This window comes from Podarcis liolepis, assembly GCF_965112155.1.
Source record: "Podarcis liolepis genome assembly, chromosome: 12".
In the NCBI taxonomy this organism is placed as follows: Eukaryota; Metazoa; Chordata; class Lepidosauria; order Squamata; family Lacertidae; genus Podarcis; species Podarcis liolepis.
This window is the reverse complement of record NC_139563.1, coordinates 13476029-13500782: the sequence shown is the minus strand read 5'-3', so window position 1 is coordinate 13500782 and position 24754 is coordinate 13476029. Positions and strand designations below refer to the sequence as shown.

Here is a 24754-nt window from a genome sequence, read left to right as displayed (position 1 = left end):
CCATAATGTATGCAACTGAAATACAAATGTAGGCATAAATCAAGGTATTTTCTAAACACAGGTTAATTACACAGATTCAAGAACTGTCTATTTTTTATGCAAAATAATCCACTTACCATTTTTCATATGGGTCTTAATTCTTAGCCACATGTTAACACTGGCTCCTAGAAGCCTATCAATAACTCCTTGTCAAGGGAAAATAGCAATAGGTATATTGAAAGAACCTGCACGTTATTTTTCAAGTGTCTGTCTTTTATGAGTGTTTATTGCTGGAAATTGTGCCAAAATGATTTGAAATAAAAAGGATTAATTATCGTAGAAGCCTTTTAATATAAGTGAGTGCACTAGCAATGCAATTAATGCAAATTGTGGTGCTATCAGGAGAATAAATGTGAACAACATCACAGGCCATTTCTGTTTGCTGCCAAATAACTTTAGTAATTTACTACATTAAGAATCAATATAAAAATAATGCTTTTCAAATGCAGATCTATCAATCTTCAGGTAGCTCCACAGCAAACATTTATAACTTAATCTAAAAACTATATAAAACATTTTTAGGCCACCTTGATGGTGTTTCATTAAAATTATAATCAAGATGGCACAGTTTCCCATAGCCAAGTTTCTCCAAATATAAAAGACAAAAGAAACATTCATTGTATAAACAAGGTGAGATGAATAGTTAATATTCCAATTAGTGTAAAAGCTAAGTTTTTAAAATAGGCATCTGCGAAATGTATAGCAGTTCTTTGATAAGTTAGTCACAGTTAAGCTCTTCTCTTTCTACATGGCAAAATATAATAAGCCACACATTGCAGTAGGTGCACACATGGCCAGACTTCTGGGGTTTCTTGATCAAGCCAAGCTCACCTTGGTCCTTCATTTTCAAATTTAAAAACTAAAAATACATCAGGCTTGAGCACTCCATGCTCCTTCTCCCATGCAGCCAGGAAGAAAAGTTTGGAAGCTTGTGCTGTGAAGCTAAGATGGTTGCTTCTGAACTCATTCTGACCACATGGGAGAAGAAGCGTGCAAGTCTGAGGTCTGCTGAAGCTCAGTCGTGTCTTCCTAAGTTGTGATTTAATGTAGACATTCAAATGCATCCACTGTATCATTTAACAGACTTTTTATTTTTTCTTAAATATTCCCCTAATATGGCCTTCTTCTGCAGCCACAGCAGCCTAATGTTCAGATTTAATATACAGCAGAATATTAAGACAAACTTAGTATTGTATTATTTTTAAATTGTAAAAATACCAAAATAAAACATTCTATTTTATTTGTTTGTTAAATCATACTTTTTTGTCCTGTTTCAAACACATTTTCCCCGATGTATTACACTGTTATATCCTTTTACTTAAACACCCATACTTATATTCAATGGTTGTGCAAGTGGAAAACTGTGCAGCCAACTTTTCTACTCACCGCCCCCCTTCTGCCAGCAGCTCTCTCTACCCCTCAAACCCCTCTCCAGAACCACAGGCTAATGGGGGGGGGTGTCATATGGCACTGCAATTGGAAAACGAATCACCTGAAAGCAGATGGAGGAATCTTGACCCAATGGTGCTCCACTTAATTTCACGTGAATTCCACAACAACCACAACCACAACCACACTGCAGTCCCCATATGGCATGGCCCCACTGATCAGGGGTGGGCGTGGGAACAGAAAAAGACAGTTGTAGAAACTGCCTTCAGCTCACACAGTCATTGTATACAATCCTCAGTATTTATTTATTTCATTTATTGCTCCTTTCATCAAATTCACGATCCCCTGAATGATTAATTTACTCTTTTATCCTGTGAGAAACTATTACAGTGGTACCTCAGATTAAGTACTTAATTCGTTCCGGAGGTCCATTCTTTACCTGAAACTGTTCTTAACCTGAAGCACCACTTTAGCTAATGGGGCCTCCCGCTGCTGCCGCGCCACCTGAGCACAATTTCTGTTCTCATCCTGAAGCAAAGTTCTTAACTTGAAGCACTATTTCTGGGTTAGCGGAGTCTGTAACCTGAAGCGTATGTAATCTGAGGTACCACTGTACTCACATATTAAACAGAAAAATAGCTGTGTACTTCTATTATAAGCAGACACACAAGACAACGTTATGGGCCTCTGGTATTTCAATTACACAGATTTGCTGCTAAATATTCTACAATAATCATACTACTTGCTGTTGCTACTTCTCCAGCAGCTTCTGTAGTCATTTTTACAGAGAACCAAAACTACAAACACATATGGGAGGACTTGTGCTTATCTTCCAAGCAGAAGTTTCAAAGTCATATTTCACATATCTGCACATCTGTTTCTGTGCAGATAACAAGAATCACAAGACTACAATTTCCTATAATGATCCGCATTAAGGAAGCATTTTTGCCGCTCTGCACGGATAGCCACAGGCCCTTAAGAGCACAAGTGTCCCAGAATTAGTTTGTTCAAAAGAATTATCCTGTTGCAAGTTCATGAAGATGAGTTCTTAGAATAAAATTACCAGCAAGAAGTATAACTTTTCTATATGAAGCATTTGTTTAAAAAAACAAGTGGGCAGAGGTAATTATAATTAATCCATGTGGTGGGAACACGTATTGAGAGGAATCAATATCTTCAAATCAGCAGAGTACTCATTTTCAGTAAGAGTTCAAACATGACAATTTATTCCACTAAATATTCTGAACTTAATTGACTTAAATGGACCTAGGTGTTTCCAAAGGCAAAAGAAGATCAGGATGCCATTACCACATACTTTAACTGTTTATTTATTCCCTGTCTAGGAAGCCTGATTTAGGAGCTATAAAATGCAATCAGTACACAAACCAGAAGCTGGAATCATCTGCTAATGGAACTTTTAATTGAGAAGTGACCACTGACATGAGGTAATTCTTTCCATGTAGAATTGCTTGCAGAGACCTTTGTGCACTTTATCACAGTAAACAATCACTAACATATGCATTAAAGAAAATTTAAATACATTATGACCCAATAAATATCACAATCAATCAATACAATCTTTTCCCTTTCAAAGATTTAGTGTTAAAATACCACACTTTTAGTAGTCCTTTAGTGCTGGACACATATTTATAAATGCTGGTACTAAGTTTAGCCATTTGTAATGAAAAGATAATTGGTTATGTGAAAGGAACCGGTATAGGGAAGACAAGCATATTAGTTATGTTAAAACCATTTCAAAAATAAGAATTTTTAAAATCTGTTGAACAATACTGAGTTCTTATACTATTGAATCATTGGCAAATTCATACTATTTTGAAATTATTCAAATACCACATTTATTTGTGCTATTAACATATTGAATAAAAAAGGCCCAAACAGTAGAATATCAGGCAGTTTACTTAATGGCATTTAAAAAAATTATTTTAGGAGACTTAAAAAGATTACAAAAAAAGATTTCTAGTTTTTATTTGACATCTATTTGAGGCGACAATAAAGAAGGATAGAGCCAACCTAGGAGTTCTTCAAAGCACAGAGTAGGCTCAGCTATCTGATCTGCTCCTGTTCCCCTTAGGCGTGACTAAATTTCTAGCAAATCACCTGGTCCCTCATCAACTGCATGACATGAAAGTTCAACATGCTTTTCCCATGGTGGAAGTGCAGTACTGGAGAAAGCCTTCCCTCTAGAATTTGTGTCTGCCATGAAGTTCTTGGAAGTTGAGTAATATTGCCACACACAAAAACGAACCATCTCTGCTCCAAAGCACTAGATTCAATTAGGCTTACTCCCAGGTAAGTGGAGTTGGGATTGCAGCCATACTTAATCATATGAGTTTCAGGCAAATGATTTTAAAAAACTGGAAGAAAAGCATGCAAGTGAAACAGTTCTGAAACAGTAACTCAACATTTTCAGACACTTGGTTCTGCTGTAGTTGCCATCACCTTAAGATATTCCCTGCAGTTTCATAATTTCTCTGTTGCCATCTGAAAGCTCAACCTTAATTTATTTTCAAAATATCAAAATGTTTTAAACTGATTTATTGAGCCAATGAATCTATTACCTTATACCCTCCATAACTAAAAGTAAGCCTCACTGAACTGAATATGACTTATTTCAAGTAGAAGTGCATAGGATTGTTCTATAAATGTGGTAATCCTAAATAGTTACAGCTGCAATCTTAATCTTTCTTACCTAGGAGTAAGCCCCACTGAATTGAATAGGACTTGCTTCTTAGTAGACATGGTTAGGACTGTGATATAAAGCATCTATAGTTCAAAGATATTTGGAGGGGGTAATATTCTTTCAAAATTGCAACTACCACAATAAAGAGCTTTTAATGTGTATTATTATAAATTGCCAGTGATATAATACAATTTATTTAAGACAGAACTGGAACAAGAGAGTTTTTTAAAAAATGGATATCTACATGAGTTGAGAAAATTTGATCCATAGTAACTATGATTAAGATAATTTATTACAAAAGAATATATATAAGCCATGTTTATGGTAAAATGGGTTTTTTTGTAATATTTTAGAACAAGATCAATGATAATGTCCTACCCTATGCTGCTTTCATCCTGCTGTATTCGTATTTCTTTATACTCTTTATTTTATTTAATAATAAACATTTGGGGGGATTAAAAATATTTGGGGTAAGAAGTATTCAACACTAACTAAAATATACTAGGTGATTACCACTGAATGGCTGGCTACACAGAATATAGGTAAATCATTCAATGTTAATGTATTTGTTTTCTGATAACACTGTCATATAAATAGAGCTCTTAGCAGCAACACTCTCTGCATTTTTTATTTATACAAATAAGAAATTTCTGTGGATTTCAGACGGCTTCCTTTCTATGGCATGCAGTTTATTTATACAAAGACTAAACAACTGCAGCATTTCAGAAATTATTTGCAAATGGATAAAAGGTAAGCATTTTTATAAAACCAAAGAATTTAATAAAGTCTTTAACTAAAACCACAATACTGGCAGGGACCAAATAGTAAAACCGTGCCTTATCTTGCTACTGAATTCATCAGCTTTCCAAACATGCCAGTTAAAGGGTGTTTCTGCACCTGGGTACAGCTAATTATTAAATAACGTAGTCATTTTGTGCCTTATGTAAACACAGAACACACACACATCAATATTTGACTGCTTTCAAAATGACAAGTAACTGGGTTCCTTCTGATTTCAAAGTATAAGAACAGCCATGCCACTCAGCTTTTCTCAACCCAAACTTTCCCCACTCCCCTTTTAATACTTTAACAATTAACCTGTTAATATCCAGGTAAAATATAGCAGCTTTTGTATTTTAGATGTTGGCAAGGGAAGTCTTCCAGATCCAATACATGTCTACTCTAGCAGTTACAAGTAGCTCCTAGATCAGCACAAACTGTTCTCTAGTGTTGTTATGTGGAGCCTTGATATGGCCAGATGGCAAAGTCCATTTCACACACCATGTTGAGACAAATCCAGAGTGTGCAGTCAAGAGTGCCCCAACTCAACAAGGCTCCCGATGACACAAGTTTGCAAAGACACACCTGTAAGGTTCGTGATTTACATGTTTTGATGTACACTTAAAATATCTTAGGTGTACACCTAAAAACAATGTGTGAAACTGTTCTACTGCACCTTCACCCTTCTGTGCAACTGGTGTCACTATGGGAGTTCAATGAAATGACTGTCAATACTGGAAGTTAAGGGGGAAACTAGAGAATCAGGAACAATGGTAATTAATATAATCCTGTTCTTTTGTTTAACTTATCACGGCTCAGTGCTGTTGTAGTACCTTAGGTCCTGCTCTATGTGCTAGAGACAAGAAAAAAAGTTGCTGGGTTGGGTTGGGAAGGAAAAGGAATCATCTTGGTGGAAATCAAATGCATTTTTCCTGACATTGAAAAACTAAAACTTGACACCATGACCAGGCTTGAGATTCTATGAATGAAACCCTATCAAATCAGAGAGTTCATTATCATATCTATCTATCGTTGTCTGCCTGAAACAGAAATTTATCCGACACTAGTGATCATTCAGACTTCATAATCTATAACCTGCTTATGAAGTCTTGTTAATTTGTTGTGTGAAGGCGATTCAACTTGGAAAATGTCCTGTCCAAAAATGGTGTATCTTTTCACTTAAAACATGAAGCATTAAGAAAGTAACCCCGCAAGTAGTAAGAATGTCAAGCATGAAGAATGCAGCTGTGCGCATTTAGCTATCAATATCGTTAAAGCAAATGTAACACATGATCAAAATAAAGACGCTTTTCTCTCCATAGAAAGGGCAAAGGAAATGGATACAAACCTATTACTGTTCCCCAAGTACTTTCCATTTCTGAAAACATTCCATTAAAAAATCCACTTCTATCTCATATACTACACAAGCAGCTCCTATTCATATATCTGCAAATTTATTTATTTTTACCTTTCCAAGCATCCTCCCAAGGAAATAGTAGTGCCTTGCATATGACTCTCCAATGAGCATGTGTGCAGCAGGGTTAGGGTAAAGCAGTCCTTCATTGGTGGTCTTAAAAAAACCTTGGTTAGGGTTAAATCCTGATTTAAGCAGTTCATTCAGAAATTCTCTGAATATTCCACCCCCATCAATACCGGCTTCATCTAGACCATGGGCATTAAGTAAATGGACACGAATTCGTTTTTTCAAATCTGGTTCTAGAGAAAGAGAAAACAAGTTATGTAAGAATTTGCAAGTGCACAACTCTTTACACATGCATGCATTTAAAAACAGCTTTCTAAAGAAATACCATACAGTGGTGTGCCTAAAGGGTTAATAAAATATGCAATCTAGAAGTTCATGAGCTAAAATCATCAATATTGTCCCAATGTAATGGATTCCCTCATGTTGGTTTTTTGTTTTGTTTTTTACAAAAATCCACAGGTGGGTAAAGTAGCCCCTTTAAAACATGTTATGAAGTCTGTTGACCTTATTGACATGCCTAATGTTATAAAATAATTGCAGTTCCACTTAAACAAAAATTAAAGGTGCATTTGGTTCAGGCTTTCTTCAGGACAAGTTGTTCTAAATAAGTGATGAGGAACCTGCGCCCCTGTAAGGTGCTGCTAGATAACTCCCATCAGATAACTCCATCTTAAGACTTACAAGGTTTATTTCTGGAACTCAACGACTGAATGAAGCCCCTCTGTTTTTATTGCTCGCTGAACTTAACATTTCTACAGTGGTTCTGTCCTTAATTAGAAAGCAAGTACAGCTTCACCACCAAAATGTTCGCCTTGAAAGATGAAGCAAAACTGCCTGCTTTTATTCAGATCACAAGCTCTTTGAACTTACAACAGTCTATCCACCAGTAAGCTGTTCACAAATTAAATGTTTGAAATCCTACTGAAAGTATGAATATCCACTCACAACATGTGAAAAAACAGGCAACACATTGAAGAAAAATAATGTGCAACAGGCTTTTTTATTTTTATTTTTTAAAAAGCTTTTTTAAATCCCAAAATAGAACACAGCTTCACAAATGCCTGGTGTAGATAGATAGATGATAGATAGATAGATGATAGATAGATAGGTGGAATTCTGAGGTAGAAAATTATTCATCCTCATATGGTGCACTAACCAAATTGGCCCACAATCTAGATGTAAGCTTTTCATGCAAGAAAATAGTAAATGACTTATATTTTTATAGTTCCCAAGGCAAGTGATTTTATTACTATGAACTTATTTTAGCATTAATTTAAAAACACATTACCATTTTCAGGGGAAAGTTTGTCGTACGCATCTTCATAAATATAATTTCTCCTAATAGTGACATTAATTCCATCCAGAAATGGGCCTTCTCCTTGAACCTCTTGTTTGTCAGCATAGATCAGCCTTTGAAATATCTTGTATAAATTGAGTAATAAAAGGGAGAGAAAAAGTAATCCCATTTAAATATGGATTTTCAATGTCCCACAATTTCACAACATTCCAGCTTGCTTTCAAAACTGTGTTTAATGATAATATACTGGAGAGTTTGTTAATGTGTGTAAACTGTTAGTATAGGGAATAGTTAAAAAAAGTATTATGCCTGCATTAAGAAACTTGACGAATGCAAGTTTCAAGTTATAATTCTGTTCTGTACCACTTGTAAGTCTTGCACCAAAGCGAAACAACACGTTTCCCCTCCATTTATCATTGTCCTTTTGGGAAACAGTGATTTATTTCTCCCATGAAACTATCTTTCATTTCCTTGATAGGACTAGCACACATTGATGGCAGCACAATTCTGGGAATTCAGTTTGCTAATTAGCTGAAAGCTGTAGAGTCAACAAAAGAACCTTAGAAAGTTATTACAGTTTTTTTAAACTAAGATGAAGACAGCCCTTTAAACAATAGGCACTTTGTGGTATACTTCAAAGGGCTGATGATTTTCAAAGTTATAACTAAATTATAGGTCGAGGTCAGGATCGACCTACCCCATCCCAAAAAAGGCACTCCCCATTCTGAAATATAACAGCGCTTTGGACTTTGTTTCTCTAGTGTTGCCCATCCTCTGCAACCAGAACAACAAATGACTGTTAAACACCAGCAAGGCATACACAGCTGTGATCACACAAGGCAACTTTCCCCAACCTGGTGCCCTGCAGGTGTTTTGGGCCACAATTCCCATCGTCTGTGAGCATTAGGCACACTAATGAAAGCTGAAGTCCAAAACACCTTCATTACACCAGGCTGGGAGAGGAGGTGCGAAGAATAGCTTTGGCACATCTAGGATTTTAAAAAGAAAATATCACACCACGAGACACATACAAACATCTCCAGCCGCTTTAAGACAGAGGCACTAAAACTGAAGAACCTTTGAACCATGCTACCACTCACTTATGATTTTAAAATGGCATCTGGAATGATAGCATCCCACAGAAAGATCGCCTATTTCTGTATTGCAGAACAGGGTCCTTTACAAATCATGTAGCAAGATTCTGTATTTAGCAAATACATTGGTTTATGCTAACTATCAAAAGTACAATACTTAAAGAGATGATGTACCTTTACTCTTTCTTCAAAAGGAACCACAAAAGGTAGCTCAGTCAATATTGCAAGTTGTCGTTCCTCAGACACGGAAAGAGGTGCTGGATCCAACCCCACTTTTTAAATTGAGAGTCAGGGGGGGGGAGAGAGAGAGCGAGCTCAGTTTTAGTGCACAATACAATAAACTACCTTTCCGTTCTTCTCTGGGTGGTAAAGACATCACTCCATACAGAGAGCCAAGCTTGCTGACTGTATAAAGCAATGATAAACTGAGATCCAAATAGTTGTGTGTGGTTACTGCTCATAGACTTGGTGGCATTTCTTCCTACTGAACCATCCACATACTTTGTGCCACTCAACACGTAGCTCCCAAACTCAAAGGATACTGGGAGTGGTCCCCAATGTAAAGTGAGATGCTGTAGTTCAGAAATGAAACTGTAGGAAGTCCCACCAGGTATACAAATGCACACACTTGATTGTATAGCCCTAACTGAGTCCTGGCTATAGTCACTGGAACAGCAGAGGTGTAGTCTGTGTTAAACTGTACACCTCATATAAATGTTCATGTGGACAAAGGCAAACCAATTTGGTTGGAAATGAAAATTCCCCAAAGAAAAAAAGTACAAAATTTTAGTTATTTGAGTAAATGATGAAAGATCTATTCACAAGCACAGGCAGACACTGTCTGCAGGAATGGTAAAAATTCTTGGAAGACTGGGTGTGTATGACTTGAGTATTAAAGCAGAAGCAATTCATCATCATCATCTGTTTGCAGGGTAGCAGTGACTAGCTGGCCTTTCAATAGCAAGCATCAGCAGTAACAGATACTATACTTTTGAGCTCCTCAAGCTATTTTTAACTAGAGCTATTAAGAGTGCCTATTTAGTGCCACAGAAACAGAGCTGGGAATTTTTGGCAAATACCAATATTGTAAACCCTTGGAATGAGTGTTTTCCTAACTTTCAGTAAACAGTTTTAATTACAGTCAACGTATGCTATCTATTAAGCTAAGGGTTAAAAGCGTTTTAAAACAAAGTGCATGTACAGCAAAGGTAAACCACTATCTAACTTCAGCAGTTCAATTATTCTGGTCAATTAGTCAATTTTATCTACATTGCCCCATCAACGTTTCCATCTTTAAAGAGAAATATGGGATGGAGTCATCAATACACAAGACATTTAGAACTCAAGAGCTTGCCATTTAAGTAAATGAAAAAGCACAAATAAACAGAGCCATATGTGAGTCAGTGGTTCTTTCACACTAATTGATTCTAGCCCATATGGAGTCAAGTGGGATTAAACAAATCATAAACACACTGTTATGTGCCCTTCTTCACACAATCATGTTGATCACATCTTTTTTCATTTCAAGGGCATTCAGTCAAGAAAGGTAGAGGAACAACCTATGGAAGATCAAGCCTTTATTTCATCAAGAAATTAAAGAGAACAGGCAGAGAAAACTGATTTTGGATGCAAATCTATCAGTTGCACAGATAAGAGGACATCAAATCCAGTGGAATTTCAAGTACCTAACAACTGGCCATGTAAAAAGGTACTGGTCTTTAGTGGGTACCATCAATTGTCTAGGTAAAATTTAGCTCACTCCATCCCAGAGGCTGTTGGTATATTAACAACTGCTGGCACGAATGTAGGAAAAATCCTACATCATCAAACCAAGGGTTCATCTAGTCCAACATCCTGTCTAGTTGTCTCACAGTGGCCAACCAGATATTTGGGGAAGCCCCAAAGAGAACATGAGCACAATGTATTGTTTCCCAGAAACTACAATTCAGAAGCATGCTATTGCCAATGAACTGCATTGTGACTGGAGCACAAATTCTCTTAAATGCTGTATCAACAGATTGGGAAAGCTCACATTCCAGAAACAGGCTCTCCATTTATTAAAAGAAAGAAAAGATGCAACATCTTCAGTTTCCGAGGCAAAGCAATATTGTCTTACCATCTAGAGTAGACTGCAGAGGTCCTATTCTTCCCATTCTTCTCACTCTCCATACATGCCTGGCTGATGGCACATAAAGCTGTGTAACCTAGTTGTTTATTAAATATAATAGTTAAATATTTCATGTCAAAACCTTAAGACAGTTTAATCATTATCATCATCAGAAACAGAGTTTCAAATGACATACAGCTGTTAGGATACTGCAAACCATGTTGTAGGAAAACAGACACCATGTATTAAAATAATGCTCAACTCAAATAAAACACCACTCCCAATTCATAAATTCTGATTAACTCTACATATGCAGTGGGCAACAGAGCAAGGCATCACAAGTTTATCAGGGAATATGACAAATACCTTGTGTATCAATGCTACAATCCTACACAAAATTATTCCCAAGTATGTACCACTGAACTTAGTGCAACTTTCTTCTTAGTAAGCATGCATAGGAAATGGCAAACATATCACAAATAGAGAACTGAGAACAAGTGACGTAAACATGCCAAATGCTTCAAGGTGTCGGGTTAACACCTGCACACCAGAATTGTACTAAAGTACATATGTGATGATCTGTATTACCTTATCTGCTCTAATGTTCTCCTGTTCTGAAAGCCAGTGGTTTGGTGGACAGAAATTCCTTCTTGTATCTCTAGATTTCAACATTTTCACCAAGTTAGTGATTACCTGGATGGCAGAAATATATCAATATAGATTGTAACTTTGTCTTTTTCAGAATACCACAGAAAAAAGCAGCAATGTTTTAAAATATACAATGTTACAGTATTTTTGTTCTTAAGAGACATGATTAAGTAATCAAATATTTGGCCAAAGTTCATTAGATAAATTACTTTAAATTACTTCTTCATCAAAACAACTGAAATCTCTCAACATGTAAAATAAAATCGGATTTCGAGGAAAGTCAAGGAAACAAAACTGTTTTCATTTAACGTAATTTAGAATAGAATACCCAATTGTACCATTTATTAACTTAAATTTACATCCTGCCATTCTCTGGGCAGAAAACACACACTAAATAAATGAATGAATAAATAAAGCTTTAAAAAGTGAATTAAAACAAATTTAAAACATAAAAACAACCACATACAATAAAACATCTAAAACAGATTTAAGAGCAAATGAAACAAAATTACACGTCTGGATAGGCCAGTTGAAACAGAAAAGTTTTCCGCAGACATCTAAAACAGTACAGTCATGGCAACTGTCCAAAGGACAGGTGCTGTCACATTAAGGGAATTACTCCTTACAAATGTAGACATGGCCCAAGTTCCACAGATCAAAGTGATTGCATCAATATGTATGGGATAAGGTGACCTATTAAGTAATCTGGTCCCAAACAATTAAGAGCCTTTTGTACCTACAGTAACTCAGCCCAGTAGCCAACAGGTAGCCAGTGCCAATCTTTAAGCACAACAATTGTACTGCCTCATTTTGCACTAACTGCAGTCATTGTCTAAATAGTGGCTATATTCGGATATACTACTAAACTATGGTTCAGCATTACAAGAATGAGCCACAGTAAGCCTCAGCAAAGTATTGTTTCCATTTCAGATTAACTGTTGTTTGTCATGACATCTGAGCCCAGAAAAACTGTGGTTAATCTTTACTATTGTTTTGTTGGAATAGGCCATCGTTAAGATTAACCAGTTTGTACACTTCAGATGTCACAACAAGCGGCAGTTATTTCAAAATGGAACTGAGTATTTCTTAAATCCTCTTTACAAATGCACCCAAGGAAGAGATGGAAGTGTACAAGACCAAGGCTTGCTGCAGCTCACTGTTGTAAAGGTTTTACATTTGAACAGGCCAGTATCTACTCCTCATGATATAAGGACAAAGTTTCAGGAGGCAGGAGATCTGAGTAAGATACCTACATAGAAGTAGTTGCCCCACAGTTCCAGTCACCACCCAGAGGCAGCTTAAAATCCAAAATAGTTTACGGCTGTAAAAAATAAGGCTTTAGTAATACAGTTCTAGGTGTTCATATACAGTGGTGCCCCGCAAGACGAATGCCTCGCAAGATGAAAAACTCGCTAGACAAAAGGGTTTTTCGGTTTTTGCGTTGCTTCGCTAGACGAATTTCCCTATGGGCTTGCTTCGCAAGACGAAAACGTCTTGTGAGTTTGTTCGCTTTTTTCTTAAAGCCGCAGTTGCGACGGACCGTGCTTCGCAAGACGAAAAACATCGCAAGACGAAAAGACTCGCGGAACAAATTAATTTCGTCTTGCGAGGCACCACTGTAAACATACAGCCTGTCGGCTCTACAGATACAGATATATACAAGCATAAAGTATCTCTGTTGCTCCACCTTCAAGACGTACCACAGACTCCAACTCATGGACAGACTGACTGACTAATGAGCTGGCATGACTTAAACACTGGGTCATTGCCATAGTAACTGGCTTAGTTGACCTTGCCTGTTGATTTATCTCATACATCAGGTGATTTGTGACCATAAAAGAAATTAACACCTATGTAAATATCCAGTTCCTCCAACAGGTACCAGTGCTAGATCACAGGTGATTATTGGAGGTAGGGAAAAAAATAGTGCTAGAAAAGAGATGTCACATATTCCCTTCCTTGGGACATTCACAAAATCCAAGAATGCATATGATGATCCAAGACCCAGATCATAATTGAACATTTTAAGGCACTCAGCTTTAATTTATAAGACTAAACAAAATCCCTGCCCTTCCCATACAGTTATATCAAGTTTGAAAGCAGCACAGTAGATGTATGGCACTATGCTGTACAGTATGGAGCCAATAGGGCTTTTCTTTTATTTAAAAAAATGTAATTACTTCAATAATGTCTCAACTGGTGCATTAGTGGGCAGATGCCAAAGGGAGCAAAAGAACTTAATGGACAATCAAAAGGGCTTCCTTTCCACATACTGAAGATTTTTTTTTTAATGACCTGGTTTATTAAGTGAACTTTTTTACAGGTTAGAAAACTACTGGTGGGGGGACCATTAGGAGATCTGTATGATTATGCAGAATCTTTTTCACCACTTTTTGCCCTTTGTAAAATTCAATGCAGGTTAGCCAAGTTGGTCACTCAAGCACTGATTCCATTAGGCCCTGATTGCAAACGTCATGAGATATTGCATGTGAAACCTTTCAAGCACTGAGGGAAGTAATCTGAAAGACATTCAAAGAAATTAATCTGAGGCAGAGATAGTCTTTAGTGCTTTTTTTTTTTTTTTTTTTTTTTGAGGGGGTGGGTGACCAATTTCCTACAAGCCTGCTCAGAAACACACCAGAGCAGGGGGGCATTTACAAAAGGGAACCATTCTTTATTCTAAAAACGAGGCAAGAACATAAAGAGCCCTGCTGGATCATTCCAGAGGCCTAACTATTCTTGTCCAACATGCCTTTTCTCACAATGACCAATTAAAAGCCCATGGGAAGTGCAAAGGCAGGATGAAGAATCCGAATTGTAGAGTTGGAAGGGACCCAACGAGTCATCTAGTCCAACCCCCTACTATGCAGCTCTTACTGTCAGAACAGTGTTTGAAACTCCCATTGTTCCAGGCGCATTTTGCCACTGGGAATTTCATTACCGTGAGCAGTTTCTGGGCTCTGGGCGCAGGGCTGCGCCTAAAATTTCAGATTAAAACTGCAGAGTAGAAGGAAAGGGTTACCTTTTTCTGCCTCCCCACTTCCAGCCACTCTCTGAAGACTGGAGAAGAGACCCTCTTAAGAATATTAGAGGGGTGGGCAGGGGAAGGACTAGACCACGTGAAAAATGAACATAATCTTTTAGCTGCAGTTCATTCATTTTCAAGCTTTGTATTCTTGTTATTAAAAAGATGTGCCTAGACATTGAGTTGTTGCGCTCATAACCTAGGTTTAAAGTGCCATTTAGCTCTTAGCTTTCATATCTCAGTTTCTAACACTGTCAGAAAGTTGATCCTAATGTTTAGGCAAAATCTTCTTGTAATTTGAATCTGTCTGAATTTAGTATTCAGAAGCATGCAGTGTATGATTATAGAAGTAGTGCCTGGCTGTTGATTGCCTTATCCTCCATTAATTTGTCTCATCCCCTTTTAATGCCACCCATGTTGTCAGCCTGTGGCAGTGAATTCCTATGTGCTGCACTTCCTTTTATCTGACCTGAATCTTCTACAAACCAGCTTCATGGGGTGATCTTGGGCCCTAGATCGGGGCCCTATTATATTGGGGTGGGGAGAGACAGGGATAATTCTCTATCCACTTTCTCCATACCATGCCTAATAATTATCTAAATTTCTATCTTGTCCCCTCTTTATTTGGAAACTAAAACTAAATGTAACAGTGTAACTTTAAAAATTATTCTCTTAAGTAAGGTTCCGTTGTTTTTACAAATTGTTTTAGGAATCTCTTGAGCTTTTGGAAAACATTTAGAATTAGAATATGGGTGAAAGCATTTTGTTTTTTTGATAGAAACAAAACAAATTCATAAACTTTGTTAGTTCAATAGGCTTGTATCCAATTTTTCATTTAAAAAATTCTTGGAGAGTGGAAACTAAGGATAAATCAGGTTTGTCAACAGCAGAAGCACACAAACAAGGATAAAACTATTTGTTTTGAAGTGGCACCTACAATCCCTCTCTTTCAGCTGCCCTTTGGCACGAAAGGAAGAGTAAATTTGTTGCAAACTGGTTCCTTATGTAAGAAGTTACTACTGTACTGTACTTTAGAAGTAGGAATGCACATTGCTTGAGTGAGACACCGATTTCTTCCCATCTTGCGGCAGATTTCAAAGAGAAGGATTGAACTGTGCATGTAAGTCTAGGTAATGGGAATTTTTTGTGATGGGTTATCAGTGAGAGCATCACCCACTACAACCTTTGTGCGAAAAATTGAATCTCATGCAAAAATGCAGGACTTGAAACCTTTAGTACAGACTATATTCTACAAATTTCATTCAATTCATTTACCATAGACTCCTACATTCACAGAACATGACAGAAGTGAAATTATAATGGGTTGGGTCTATGTTATATCTGACATATAGACCAGAGAGTTGGAAGGGAAGCCAAGGATCATCTAGTCCAACCTCCTTAAATGCAGGAATACACAGCTGTCCCATACGGGGATCTAACCTGCAACCTTGGTGTTATCAGCACTCTGCTGTAACCTGCTGAGATTCTATCATTTTTGTGTTGGGCAAAAGGGATGGGAAACCTGTAGCCCTCCAGATGTTGGACTCAAGCTCCCATCAGCCATGGGGTGTGTTCAGGGATGATGGGAGTCAGATCTGGAGGACCACGTGTTTCCATCCCTTGGCCACAGAGGTGTATCTTGTGCAGTTCCATTTTTAAAGGCACAGAATACACACAGATTAAGAGAAATGCATTATATATATTTCTTCTTTGGTGAACATTATTCTGCAACTTGCTTTTCTTTGTACAATTATTAATTATCAAGGCCCACTGGAATCTTTCCAAATTTTAACAACTCTACATAGGCGTTAAAACAGTTCTTTTTGTAGATTTCAACACCAGATAGTTTGCTAAATGGTTGTAATGATGCACAGCGCAAGGACATGGCATGATTTCATAACATACAAAAACATGTGTTGGGCCTCTCTGCCCAGCTTAACAAACTGAGCATGTAACAGGATAATGAAAGGACATCTAATTAAATAAAATTGTGCAAACAGATATTAGATCAATCTGCAAAAATTCTAACTTTAGTGATGCATTAGGACCGTATTCAACACAATCAAAACATTATCAGTTACTCTCATCACTGGTAATGTCCGTAATGTTCATGCTCGTAAGTGAAATGTGTTGTAAAAATCGGGCAAAATGGGCGGGATAGAGGCTATTGTAGACTTGTAGAATGAATAAGCATTCCTTAATTAGCCCATCAGGTTAAGTGCAAGCATTAATGGGCCTTTCCTAAAGTCTAGCATGACATCTTTCTCCAAACATGGCCAAGAAGAAAGTTCCATTAGCAATATTAATACAAGCTTAGTTGATCATTTTCATTCAATTAACTTCTTTCAATTAAATAGATAGCTTGACAAAAGCAGTGATAAAAGACCTGAAGGGACGGCTGATGACTCGAACTGAACATTAGTGTGTGAGAGGTCGCCAGTATTAAACCGACTGTAAATCTAGCATTCAATTTGGAAAATGCATTTCTTCTGCTTCCACTCCTTTAATGAGTAATTTTAGCTGACTATATGTGTTTGCTGCAGAAATTTCATGGCAAGTCAAGCACTTTCTTGCACAACCGTTATATTCTCGGTTCCTAACCCACCTCCTTAGTGTTGTTCAACCTTGGGTTGCCAAAAAAGAAAGAAAAAATAGACTGGGTAGAAGACTATTCATTTCGTCTCCCTGAAACACTGTAACAGATGTGCAAACAAAGTCTTGGTTTGCTGCACCCATAGGTGGTTGATATCCACACAATAGCTTTTCAGCCAGGCTCTGCAATGTGTACGGTACTCAAAAAGGAGCTTAAGATCATACAGACACCCCAAAAAAACAGTACATGAAGTACGGACCATGGGCATAGCTCCAAGATTGTTTGTCTCAACAGAGAAAAAACAAAAATAGGGGGAAACTGAAGAATGTATTATTAGCCCTACTGATTCACTTAGAAAGGGTTGCCAACCAGGTGTCCTCCCGATGTTCTTAGACTACAACTATCATCAGCCCAGCCAACCATAGTCCAACTACATCTGGAATGTCTCATGTTCCCCACCCTTGTGTTAACAGAATAGTTTCTTTTAAAAATGAAATAAAAAACCAACTTATGTCATCTATTTTTGTAAAAGACCCATCTCTAAAGCCCTACTCAGTTTGGTCTTTTTTACTGCATTGTTCCAAACTGTCTGAAAGCAGAGCAATAAGCTCTAAACATGCCAATAGTCATCCATAGGACAATAGGACAATGATGACCCTAGGATACTCATTATTTATGGACATTTAACATCTGCAAGAACTGACAGCTGAAAATCAGTAGCTGATTCAGAAACGAATATAGCACCCATTTTCTACATCACTTCTCCTTTCTGCATCTAAGCTCAAGAAAACTACTTGTTCCAAGATATAATGGCATTTTTAACAATTCTAAGATCCCACTTAAATTCAATTAGATTAAAAGTATACTGCCAGAAATACTATTTTACAATAGCCTTTACAATCAGGAGAAACATACTCTATAAAAAACCCTTTAATTAAAAAACTAATCTCTCTTACTGTCTTTGTAATTAAATCAGGTGCTAACTCCATATGTAGACATCATCACCTGTGTTATCTCCATGTTTAAAGTGCATGAAAAGGGAAGTTCTATATATAAATCAAAACTATACTGTACCTTAAAGAGTTGAATCCACCGTTTCTGTTCTGTTTGGATGCACTGTTGCATTTCTGTATTTGTGGTGACTCCAACACTTCTAAATGCTGCAATGTATTCTTCACGAACTTCTGGTTTGGTTTCAGGATATGCCAATTTAATGATTCCTAAGCAAGCATCTCGAAGGCAGCGTGATAATATTACCAGTTCTTCTAACGTAAAAGGCATCATCGATGACTGCCTTGGACCTACAACTAGGCAATACATAACTAGAAGTTATTTCTCTGGACCCAAAGTACAAGACAGAACTAGAGAAGATATTTTGGATCTCTGGTTAGAATTATGCCTCTTTGCTTTCAATGTAGCTAAGAGTTAGCTACATTTCTAATATAGCGGAATAAGTACAGGGCTTGGGTTTTAACATTTTTGCATGCCAATTTTATACAAGCAGTGCAAGTCTAATAAAACCTTCCCTATTGTTTTATCTATGACAATTTAGCAGCAATTTCAAAACTCAAGTTTGGCACTTTGTTTTTAACCAAATCCATACAACTTCTAACCCAAAAAGCCCAACACAGCCTACACACCATGTAGGGAAGCACCAGAATGCTCCTTTTTACTGCCTGGCTGCTTTCAATTGCCAAAATAAAGGATGCTTAAGCACCCTGCAGACGACTATTGTGTGTCCAATGGGTTCTGTCCAGCTTGAAAGTCATAAGTTGCTACAGGCCTGTATAAAACCCCAGCAAATTCAGCAATATTTCCCCTCCACTCCTGAGAGATCCTAAAGGGCAGGGACAGACAAACAACAGGAGAATATTTCAAAATTATGGTATAATTATAGCAACAACAAAACAATGAGACAACCAACAGTTACTCAGTTTTGTAGAATTTTGGGAAATACTGTACACTTCCAGCCCGGGTGTGTGTTGATAATACACACACACACACACACAAACACACACACACATGCGACTATGTGTTTATAACAACAATATGAGTTTTGAGGGGAAATATTTCACTAGACAAAAGTTGTTGAGGAGGATACTCTTACCTTCTATAGGATCACCAAAGAATTCATTATCATGTATAGAAATAAGCGAGTGACTAAACAAGGAACTAAAAAGATAAAAGAGAGGGATGATCCGACTAGAATCTTCTAAAGACATCGGTGAGCCACGTGATATCACCTGAAGGAGTGGCACCATAGACCTTAACAGAACAGAACAAAAGATGAAGAGCAGTCATTAATTTAATCTTAGGACCTGGGAACTGGGGGTGGGGGGGAGGACTTGAGGTGATTTTTATTTTCCCGATGCCACAATACGGAACAAGTTTAAAATGATGAAATATGCTTTTTAGAATCTGCAAATAATATTTTTGGGCCTTTGGATGAAGGGAGGTACACAAAATTATTAAATAAATATTTATTTAACTTACTTATATTTAAAAGGTGGAAGATTCATAATTTATCTTTTAACATGGATTCTAATAAAATAATGCTAGCATTTATGTTTCTGTTTATATAATATTCTCAGGATGGTTATCACGCGGCTGAATATCCCAACGGAACATTAGGTATTTTCTGTCACTTAGCCAGGCATTAAAAATGTTAAAAGCTATTTTATGAATATCTACAGAGAAGACACTAACATACCAGAATGTACAGACACTCATATTAATAAGTCTTAAAAAGCATGTTCTAATTGGAAAAATGAGGTGCACTGAAGTTGAGGGGGGGAGGGGAACCAAAGTTAAATTCCCAGGTGGATGGGCAGTGCATCACAGTACTTATAGAGACTGATGCAACTTCAGGATCAAGAGCCAGCACGAACAACCATATTTTGGCCTAGTAAGGGTAACAAATATAATTTCATTTCATCTTATGCAAGCTAAATTGGTTCATCAATAATAATATCTAGCTCAGGAGTGAAATTATGCAAGTGTAAAAGGGCTGCCCCCCATTATACAAATCATAACTCCCATTCATGTGTTTGCTCCTCCACATAATCAACATGGTATGGAAAAGAGAGCATACATGAGTAAATTTACCTTGTGCTGCATTCCCAGTTATCCATATAAATATGCTTTTTTTTAAAGTGTATTTTGTTTTTAGATGATGCTTAGGTGTGTTAAGAACTAAGAAGAGCCTTGTTGAATCAGACCAAAAGCCCACCTAGCGCCCAGCATCCTGTTCTCAGTGGCCAACAAGATGCCTTTGGGAAGCCCGCAAACAAGACATCAGGCATCGTTTTAGAGGAAACTTCCTTCTTCATTCTCACATAAGAGGCAGTGCCTCTTAAGATGGCACCTCCTGTCTCCAAGTACAACACACCTCCCATTTATTCTCACACACTGTTTGGTTCTGCACTGGCACACACTGCTCCATTTACATTTAGATTATTAATGAATATGACATACCCAGTAATCATTCGTGTAGTCATTGAGGAGATTAAATACCAAAGATGCCTCAGGAACCTGGCATTAAAAGCCAAGCTGTACAGAAGTCTAAAAAGGAAAAAAGGAAACAGGTTGAAGAACATCGTGTGGGTAATAAAAAGCATCTTTGTCAACTTTCATTTCAATATTTATCTCAAAGCAACATGTCTAAATAGGTATTCTTTCCAGCACTAGTCAACTCACTTTATTTTATCTCTGTTTTAACTGTACAGATACCTTCCAAATGTAAAGACGATAGCAGTCATTTACCATGCTACAAGTAATCAGAGATGATCTGTTAACCTGTTCTTCTATGCTTCACTAATCATTACAGGGCCCTTCCAAATTATAGTTGTAGTTAGTCACGTGTATTCAATTTATTACACAAAAGCTGCTGTGAACGGTGATATTATGGGAAGACCCTTCAACAGAATTATAACCTTCCTGCAACTTTTCAAAAACATTGAGCTTCCGTGCAAAAAACGTTTCACATATTCAAGAACTACTACATGTATTTTTCCATATCTTAAGCCATAAGAGCCTATGGAATTTCCAAGATCACTGAGAATGTGAATAAAGGTCTTAGTATGGTTTGGTTCTGTAACACTTACCGTAACTGTAATGTGTATCTCCCTAAGGCAGGTGTGCAGAACCTCAGGTCCACAGGCTTAACTAGGACTGCCAGGCCTCACCATTTGGTCTATAGGGGGTTTCCCCAAAATTGTGCTCACCTGATATAGGACAGGTATTCCTACGGGGCCGAACTGAAAAGGAAGAACTGGGAGCGCACCAATTCTTCCTTTCCATCCACTGGCACCTTTTTCTCTCACCCAGTGGCAACAGCAAAAGGTGTTAAAAATTTAAAGCACTGAATTATATTCTGAAATAAATAATTATAGCTGAAAACAAATAAAGGTAGGTGGCCCCAGGCACCTGTCAAAATGGCCTGAGTTGGTGGTGGAGTTTTAGATCCACTTCCCAACCCAACTAAGAGGGAAAGAGTCCAGGAAGCCAGCAAATTCCTTCCAAAGCTACATCTACTATTACCAATCCCAAAAGGAAAAGCTTTGAAATTCCCAGCAAAGTGCACCCTTATCTACAACCACAGCTCTATAAACAATTAATGCTTAAAGAATTCAAATGAAATTAAAACAATATTTAAATGGCATCACCTTTTTCCATTTCTGGCAGCAACTGTAAAGCAGCATAACCCAATTACTTATGTACATTAACACATCTCACCCAACACGCATTATCTGTTAGGACATTTTATTTTCTCTAGCTTTTAGTAGCATTTGATTGTACTGCTGTTTTATTACTGTCTGCTAATGGAGTCAGTTTTAGTATTTTGTTTTAATTGTTGTAATTTGAATATACGTATCATTTTAAAATGTTATTAGCCACCTTGAGAGTCTTTGACTGAGAAACAAAATAAAAATATTTTAAACAGAACAAATATGGGATAACTAGCTTCAAATAATGGGGAGTTGAAAGGAGGAAGTATCCAATTTCAGCTTGAACTACTGGGCTGCCAAAGGCCTCCAAGGCTTTGTCTTTATTTATTTTACATCTGTTAAATTTAAGGGAAGAGTTGGGTAAAGCACAGCAATTTTATGTGAATCCTGCAGTTTCTCTAAGCAAGCATCTAGTTGTTCACAAAGAGTACATGATTTGTGTGTGTTTGGCAGAAGGGTATCTTGTGCACCCTTGGCTTCTCTTTTTTTATTAAAAAAGTGTAAAATTATTTCTGTTGGAATGGGAGAGATTAAATGACCCATTAAGCTTTATTTAGCTGAGGTGATGCTGTAAGTTAATTAGTTAAAGGCAAGATTTTCTGGCTAGGTCATAAATTGGGCCCAGTTTCCCAGAGAGACCATTTAAGTTAATGAAGAGAATACAATAGAATGAGACAAGCTCATACAGCTGGATAAAAGGTCACCACAGGAGGGCAACACATTTTGACACTTCCTTCAAACTGGAAGATGCTACAGGTAGAAGATAACAGATGTGACTGCAATTACATAAGATTAAGTGAGCCATTCGGAAACACCACCAAGGAACTGTAAACAAATGCTGCCTTTCTGCTAATGCCTGTCCAGGACTTCTACCCTGCACAAACAAGCAAGACGCTCTCTAGATATTTTTATGCAGTGTGGCATGCGGATTTTAACACAAGCTCAGAATAGTAATTTCACGATACATTGATAAATGTTCTTCACTTTGCAAAGAACATTTCTGTGAAGCACAGCTGCTTCAAAGAGGTGCCTTGAACATGGGTTCTCTCTAACTAGAAAGGCGAATATTCCTGAGTCTCATCCGCCTAATGTTAGAAGATGAGCAGTTCTCATCAGGGTGGATTTGATTTAAATCAAATCGATTTAAATCAAATCGATTTAAATCACGATTTAAATCTTTTTTTTACAAAAAAATATAATCTTAATATTTACAACCAGATGGTTTCATTTTTGGAATAATAAATTTTCAGAGTAATTTTTACAGTTATATCAAAAATTACTGATTTGATTATACAATTAGAAAAACATTGACAGATAATTATGAAATTATTGTGAGGTTTAATAAGTTAACGGTTTATATTTGGACAACTTTTCTGCTGTACTTTATTGGAAGGAGAAAAATAATCATTTCCTTAATAACAATTTAAACAATTTATTTAACTGAAACAATAACATTACAGCATATGTATCCATGTTTGTTAACTGATGTGGTTAAAATTTTTTTTTAAAAAAAACACACACCTTAGGCTGAGTTTTAGCACACATGAAAAACTTAAAACAAATCTTATTTCCTGATGAATAGCCTTTGGACTATAATGTAAGATAAATAAAAAACTATATTTAGAAAGATTTTTCCTCCAAAAGCATTTTATTTTAAAAATCCAATTTAAATTTAAAAAATCTGATTTAAATAAAAAAATATTGGATTGCTTGCATGCAAAGCATGTGCTCTACAGCCCTTGTACGTCCTTCCAGTTGCTGCTGTACAACAAATTCCATCAACCCCAGTCAACGATATACGATATCTTTATTGTCATTGTCCCATACAGAACAATGAAATTGGAAATGTACATAAAACATTCAAAAACCCCTAAAAACTTTGAAACCCCATTTTAAAATACAATATACTATAAAGACTCCTTATGATGCATTTAGAACCAGAATTGCATTTGCATAGAAATGTTTCTCAGGCAGCTAGTCCTGGTCTTTATAACCCTATATCTTCTTCCAGAAGGCAGATGCTGAAAAGAGATCATTTCCAGGGTGCGTACTATCCTGTGCTATCTCTGCAGCTTTCTTATGGCACCTGACAGCATAGTCAATAGTGAGGGATGATGGGAACCACAGTCCAGCAACATCTTCAAAGCCAAAGGTTAGCCACCCCTGCACTAGTCTCAATCTGTTTTTGTCTAGTCAACAGAAAAATCCAGAATCCTCTACAGGATGTTCCTGAGAGCCCCCTTCCAAGCCTAAATTTGGTTCTAGCTACCCATGGTTCCAGCCTAGCCCGGACCCAAAGCAGGTGCAGCACACAGCTATACCTCATACTTCCTATGCCTCACATTTCCATACTCAACATGGAACCAGTAAATACCAATCAAGTTTTTCTCTTCCAAACTGGGAAAAATAAAACACAGCAAGCAACTTGTGAATTATTCAGCAATTCCAATATCTGATTTTGCAGAAATATAGTGTGCATTTAACTTTGACCGACTCAAAATGTAACATTATAGGCATAACAAAATAGTAGCTGAGGGATGGATGTCTACAATTCCATCAGGCAAAGTCATCTCTCATAGCCATATGTAACTGGGAATAAAAGCAGTAATTCATTATTTTACTTCTGGCTGGTACTTCTGAAAATTTCACTCTATTCTGAATTTCTATCCATCCTGACAGGCAACAAGCAGACAGGAAACAAAATTAGAAGGCAGACAATTCAAATTAACTTTACCAAAAAAAGCAAAAAAAGGAGAAGAGAGTTCTAGATGAAATGAAATTAGCAAGCACTACAAAGAATAGTCACATGGTTTTATAGGCAATGAAAACATTCAGTTATTTAACTACAATAGCACATTGGCAAAGATGGAT

At 37.0% G+C, this 24754-nt stretch overlaps 2 protein-coding genes across 6 annotated transcripts in view; one reads left to right on the top strand and one right to left on the bottom strand.

Moving 5' to 3' along the window:
• The window catches only part of LMBR1 (limb development membrane protein 1), a 327116-nt gene that overhangs the window by 106570 nt on the left and 195792 nt on the right, over positions 1-24754 (top strand). The window lies entirely within an intron of this gene.
• UBE3C (ubiquitin protein ligase E3C) overlaps positions 1-24754 on the bottom strand; it is a 57215-nt gene that overhangs the window by 12257 nt on the left and 20204 nt on the right. For all 5 annotated transcript variants that reach the window (XR_014517419.1, XR_014517420.1, XM_083466681.1 and 2 more), the window contains 8 exons: positions 20631-20717; positions 19264-19421; positions 18231-18463; positions 11479-11583; positions 10900-10987; positions 8958-9055; positions 7681-7813; positions 6378-6625 (listed from right to left, as the gene is read on the bottom strand). Coding sequence is in view for 3 of the 5 variants with exons in the window: in XM_083466681.1 (XP_083322807.1) it covers positions 6378-6625; positions 7681-7813; positions 8958-9055; positions 10900-10987; positions 11479-11583; positions 18231-18463; positions 19264-19421; positions 20631-20717 (1150 nt within the window). In the remaining 2 variants the exon portion in view is untranslated. The remainder of the gene's footprint in view (positions 1-6377; positions 6626-7680; positions 7814-8957; positions 9056-10899; positions 10988-11478; positions 11584-18230; positions 18464-19263; positions 19422-20630; positions 20718-24754) is intronic.